The sequence below is a fragment of the Chenopodium quinoa genome, unplaced genomic scaffold, assembly GCF_001683475.1.
Source record: "Chenopodium quinoa cultivar QQ74 unplaced genomic scaffold, ASM168347v1, whole genome shotgun sequence".
In the NCBI taxonomy this organism is placed as follows: domain Eukaryota; kingdom Viridiplantae; phylum Streptophyta; class Magnoliopsida; order Caryophyllales; family Amaranthaceae; genus Chenopodium; species Chenopodium quinoa.
In genome coordinates this window covers 2,848,490-2,854,787 of record NW_018742817.1, presented here as the reverse complement: position 1 = coordinate 2,854,787, position 6,298 = coordinate 2,848,490, and the positions used below count along the sequence as shown (strand labels likewise).

General features: G+C 40.3%; 1 protein-coding gene across 1 annotated transcript; it reads right to left on the bottom strand.

Annotated features, from left to right (window-relative positions):
- Nucleotides 1–453: 453 nt before the first annotated feature.
- LOC110725958 lies at nt 454–6,298 on the bottom strand. The gene is made up of 2 exons (XM_021905434.1): nt 3,920–6,298; nt 454–948 (listed from the first exon to the last, which is right to left on the bottom strand). The coding sequence occupies exons 1-2, from the start codon at nt 3,931–3,933 to the stop codon at nt 531–533; spliced, it is 432 nt and encodes a 143-aa protein (XP_021761126.1). The 5' UTR covers nt 3,934–6,298; the 3' UTR covers nt 454–530.

Genomic DNA, 6,298 nt, shown 5'->3' with positions numbered 1-6,298 from the left:
CACGTGCTGACACGTGGATTGGTTACCTATTACAACAAGTCATTGACTTGGTGTTGACCGGTTGGGACTACTCTTGGCAAACATACCCAATAGTTGGGATTATTAAGTAATAAAACTTAGTTGAGATTATTAAAATTAAATCGCTGGGATTATCAATCTGGTTGATTCTCATTAAATACGTTCTATAATACTCATTCATATTTATAAAGACAATTTTAAAGATAAATATGTAAATAAAACTTTTGGATAGCTTTTGGTCCTTATATTTATAAATAATATTCACATATACCTTCATGAAATGTTTACAAAAAACCTTCTAATTGCTTAAAATGATAAAATTTTCCACTCAACTCATAAAGTGAATCACTCCCATAACTCTTTTCAACCTGTTAAACTCATTTCTTAAAAAAAATAAATAAATTAATAAAAAAACCTATTAAACTCTTTAGGGGGTGTTTTTTTATATGCAAAGTCGGGGGCACGAAATTAGATTAAAGCAAAGTTAAGAGATACAAAAGAGTTAGGAAGGTCTATCCTCCAATATATAATACATCCCGAATGAAATCTGGTGGATCATGAAGAATTACAATAGAAGTATTCTGGTCTGGAGATTTCCTACAATACTTAGCTAAGTTGTCAGCTACTTTGTTAGAGTTTCTGCTTACATAATAAAGCTTTTCCATCTGAAGATTATCCAAGAGGTCCATGCAAGCGTTCAGAATAACCAAATTAGCATCTTTCACTACCATAGGATCTTGAATGCACTCCACCGTTTGTTTAGAATCAGAGTAGAATTCCAAAGTAAACCATCTTCTCTCAACAGCAATTTGCAACCCAGTATAAATAGCTAGCAATTCCCCCATGGCAGCAGACTTAATGCGGCACTTCATCCGGAAGCCCAACACCGAAGAACCTGCACTATCACGAAACACCCAGCAACACCAGCCCCTTCTCCCATTGAGGAAAAAGAAGCATCACAGTTAAAATTTAAATTCGGGGGTAAGGGAGGGGTCCAAGCTGACATAACAGGGGGTTGGGTTGGTTTCCAAGGATATACTCAGAGAGGTGTAGTACTCCCAAGTTAAATCTTAAGCCTCTCTAAGGGATTTATCAATGGATTAGGAGGAGTTATTGAAAATGGAGTCGTTTCTTTTAAGCCAAAGGGTCCAGATAATAAATAAGAACAAAGTATGCCAGAGGAGTTGATAAACAGAAGGAGAAGGGTGGAGAGAAAGGTTGGTGAAGATCCAATCTTGTAGGGATTGGGTGAAGAAGGCCAGAGGCATTTGGAGAAAATCCCACATACCTTTATCTTGCACACAATCCCTAAGAATATGAAGAGTATTCTCCGGGGAATCATGACAGTGAGAACAAGCATCAGAAATGGTAATATTTCTCTTGGATAAAGTTACTCTATGAGGTAACCTGTCTAAGAAGCAAAGACAAACAAAAAATTTGATTTTCGGGGCAGTTTTAATTTTCCAAATCCAGCCCAAATCAATGTTTTCCAGACAATCAGTTTTGAAAGTTTGACAGCCTTTTTATAATCAAACTTACCCTTGGAAGTCAGAGTAGAGAAGATGAAATCATTTGAGGATTGACCTTTATTTGGGATAGGGATACTCAGACAAGAATTAATAATCTCATGAGGGAGGTTAAAGGAAAGATTAGAGAAGTCCCATTGAAAGTTTGAAATACATTCATCAGCATTTTATCCTCCTCCCCTCTCTGTAAAGGACCCTAAATAAGACTTCTAAGAGACCCTGCCCTCGACCAATTATCAGACCAGACAAAGATATCCATCCCATCCCCAACACCCCATTGGATACTGGATTTAAAAATATCCCAAACCTTACCCATACTTCTCCAAAGGTGAGAACCAGCAGAAAAGGATCTGAATATTTTGTTAGGTTTGGAATATTTATCTTTTAAAACTTGAACAACAAGGTTATTTTCCTAATTAAGTAATCTCCACCAAAGTTTCAGGAGGTGAGCTTTGTCCAAGGATTTAAAACATCTAATACCCAGACCTCCCTCATCCTTGGGGAAATCAATTTTCTCCCACCCCGCCAGATGTAAACCCTTAGAGTTATCCCCTTTACCCCAAATAAACATAGCCATGAAACTGTTAAGGGAGTTTAAGACAGACATAGGCAAAATCATCTGTAAAAAGAAGGTGGGAAATAGGGGCTTGTTTTCTACCCATACAAAAATGTTTCCACACATTACTCTCCAGCTCTCTCTGAATGAGCTGCGATAAGATCTCCATAAAAATAATGAAAAGGTAAGGGGAGAGGGGGTTTCCCTGCCTAATGCTCTAGAAGGAGAAAACTCATCTATGGAAATCCCATTTACAAGAACTGAAGATGAAACAGAAGAGACACAGGACATAATGAGCTCAATGGAGGGATCATCTAAGTCAAAGAAAACTAGGGAATTTCTCAGGAACCCATTCAATTTTGTCATAGCCTTCTCAAGATCCAGTTTAAGAATAATGAACCATCCCTTTTACCTTTCCATAACTTCACAGAATGCAAAATCTCATTAACCACAATCACATTGGTCTCAGTACCCTTTCCCGGAAGAAAGCTATTTTGAGTAGGAGAGATCCTATTAGGAAGGAAAACCCTAAGTCTATTAGTTAAGACCTTAGTCACAATTTTATAAATAGTATTACAAAGACTTATGGGTCTAAATTAGGTGATGGAGGACGGATCAGGGACTTTAGGGATAATGGCTATCAGGGTTTTGTGTATGATCTCAGGGATAGTTCTACTGGCAAAAATGTCCTGAATGAAGCAGATTAGGTCAGAGCTGATAGTATCCCAAAATTTTATGTAGAAAAAAGGGTAGTACCTATCCGGACCCCGAACTTTGAATTAACCCATCTTAGAAATAACCCCCAAATCTCATGAGAAACAGGAAGCTGAGTGATAGAAATTCTGGTTCTATTCTCAGGGAGAGGAAGGGGGAAGGCATCTGAGTGGGGTGTAAACACAAAGGAGGAGGAGAATAGGGTAGAGAAATAATCCTTGATATGATTTCTAAGAAGAACAGGACCAACGTTCGAGCAAATGGAAATGACTCTATTTCTATTCCTCCTAATCAAGATAGACTTATGAAAATAAGAGGTATTCTAATCCCCCTCAACAAGCCAATTATCTCTAGATTTCATCATCTAAAACAACTCTTCTTGGTGGAGAGTCTCCAAGAGTTCCTCTTGAACACTCTTTACAAAGTCAAAGAGATAAGTAGAAAAACCGTTTGAACCTTGGGACTTTTGAATACCCTCCAATCTCGCTATCAGGCGAGCTATTTTTAGGAAAACATTGCCAAACACATTTTTATTCCAGGCTGTACAAACAGGAGACAAATCATTTAATTTAGCAAAAAAGTCTTTTTCAGTTTTATACCATTCTGAAGGAACAAGGGATATAAAGGAAGGCTCCAAATACCACATAGGTTCAAATTTGAAGGGTTTAGGGGCTTGGAAGCCAATTTTTTCGGTAAGGTTCAAAAGGATAGGGCAATGATCTGATGTAAGACCGGGGAGAACTTTAAGGTTTCTAGAAGGGAATTTAGAGACCCACTCCACGTTAACCCACGCTCTTTCCAATCTCTCAAAAATAGGCCCAATTTCTTTTATTTGTCCACGTAAACTTCTTCCCACAAAAACCCAAATCAAGCAAATGACACGACGCACACACTGAATTAAGGCATTAGCTCGGTGAATTTTAATCGGTCTACCACCAAATTTCTCATGAGAATAACAAACTTCATTAAAATCACCCAAAATAACCCACCGCAAATCCATGAAATAGTTCAGTAATTCAAATTCATCCCACAACAACTTACGTACACAAAATTTTGGATTAGCATAAATATTAGACAAGAAAAAGGTTTGAGAGGGGGATTGTACCTGAAGGATACCATGGATACCCTGAGTCGAAGTTCTGGTCGGTTCAAAAGAGAGATAATTCAACCTCTATAGAACAACGATACCTCCAGAGAGACCAGCCGGTTCCACCATCACCCACTCATCAAACGGAAGCTTGCTCAAATCTTCCCAGTGTCGGTCCTGCTCACTCTAATCTCAGAGATAATAATCAAATGGGGTTGATGCTGTTGGATAAGAAGTCTGATATTTTATAGGAAGGGAATTCTCGCGATACCCCTAACATTCTAGTATAAAATGGACATATCACAAATTGTGGGGGGGGGGGGGGGGGTGAGAGGAAAGGGATCTTGACCGGTGGTTGGATCGAATAATGTAATGCCTCGGCTCCAGGGATAGATTTATTGACCTTTCTCCGTCGAGCGCTCCTACGAATCCCCATTCCACATCCAATAGAATTTGGCGTTCTCTTCTTCTTGCCTTTACCAATTTCGTCGCATTTGTCCAGTTTCGGATCTCCACACTTACTGACAGAAATTGAAGTTGGATCATCTCGATATGACGAGGCAGAATCAACGGAGGGTCCAAGATTGAAGCAAATCTGGGGGAATAGCATGCATTGTGCTAAAAAGCTCAGATCTGCAATATTCGGGAGGTGGGCAGGAAGAAGATCTCCTTGGCTCGATAACATCTTCAAATTCATCCATTCTACTAGGACTTCTAGAAGATTGAGAATAATTTGACGGAGAACCTCCGCCGGCGCAAATTTGACATCGTCTTAGTCCTGCGTTTCCATCATGAATTGGAACGAATTCAGGTTCAGATATGAAATTCCGGTCGAGGGAGGGCACAGATCCACCACATTGGTGTTCCAAGTCAGAAAGATCTCCTGAGGGGAGGGAGGAGTCCAAGGGGGAGATGCTAATGGGTTTGGCATGTTGATTGGGGTTGAAGATGGAGAAGGGTCGAGGCTTCTCGACCCAATGTTGCGGACCGAGGAGGTTGTAAGTCTCGTAATTCGAAACCATGTTGGTCGGACAAGTCGGAGCTAAGGAGATGGAAAGGGTTTACTAAGATATTTAGATCAGAAAGAGATAGAGGAGAGGGGGTATCTTGGCTGAGAGAGGAGTTTTATTGAGAGGAGATTTAAAACAGTCTAGAGCAAGATTATGTTCTCCAGCTGATAGAGGATGAGGTGTTTCGAGGTGGGGCCCTGTCATTAAATGAGGATGGTTTAAAATTGAAATATTTTTACCCAAAACATAAATTTGGCACCCAGTAGGAGAAAGACTTTGAATTCTCTTTTCCACCCACCTGAAAACGGATCTGCCTCTTTGGCCCAAGATTGACCCATTTGACACCTCCAAGGTCCTGGTCTTTGACTTTCTGGTCACCTGGATCCAATCATCCTCACCCACTTCAAGAAAAGGCTTTTACTTCTGAGATTCTTATCAACACCATGACTCTTGTTTTTTCTTACACTCTTGACTCCCATGGCCATAACTTCGACAGAACTTGCAGAACTTCATTGCATCTTGAATATGAATTTTCTGCAGGAAATTTCCAATCCAGATTTCTTTTGGGGATTGGCTGGACAAATCAACTTGAACCAGAAGTTTGGCAAATCGAACACGATCCTTATCCATGGTTCTTACATCAATTTTCACTAACTTGCCTAGCTTGTTGCCAATTGCCATCAATCGGAAGTTCCGAAAGAGTAACCCAAAGCACCGCTGAATCAATAACAGCGTCCGAGGGGCGGAAGCCCGGTTCCCATAACTTTAAAAATAAGGGGAAACCTTCTAGCTTCCAAGGACCCCTTTCGAGGGTTGATTGAAGGTCTTCCTGGCAGCTGAACTTAATCAATAAGAAGCCTTTTCCCAGAAGAAAAATTTCCCATCCAGAGCAATGTAAAAAGGCTTTCTTTAACAGAACTTTCAGAAAAGGGAAGGAGAAAGACTTTCCAATGACTTTCCTAATTAGGGAGGAATTCCAACTTAAGCACAGCGACTCACACCGGTCTTTATCCAAAGGGATGAACACTTGATTTGAAGCATCAAACCTAAAAGGAGGAGAGGAGGCAGGAAAGGAAAGGAAAGAATAGGGGGAAAGAAGAAAGGGAAAAGGAGACAGCAGAGGAGGGGAAAGACAGAGCATCCTTGAAGGACTTGAGCTGGCAAGGCGGGGGCGAGCTTCCAGAAGATGAGCGCTGATGAGGGTTGGCCGGACTACCTGCAGAATCAGGGGGATGGGGAGACATTTTTTAACCCTTAAATTTTATGGGTTGCTTTCTCCCTTTTATAAACCTTTAAATCAATAAAAACATGACTTTGTGTTTGTTCGTACTGACTTTGAGAGAGTCAGACGACTGATATGTCTATTTTATATGGTGTTTTACCCCCG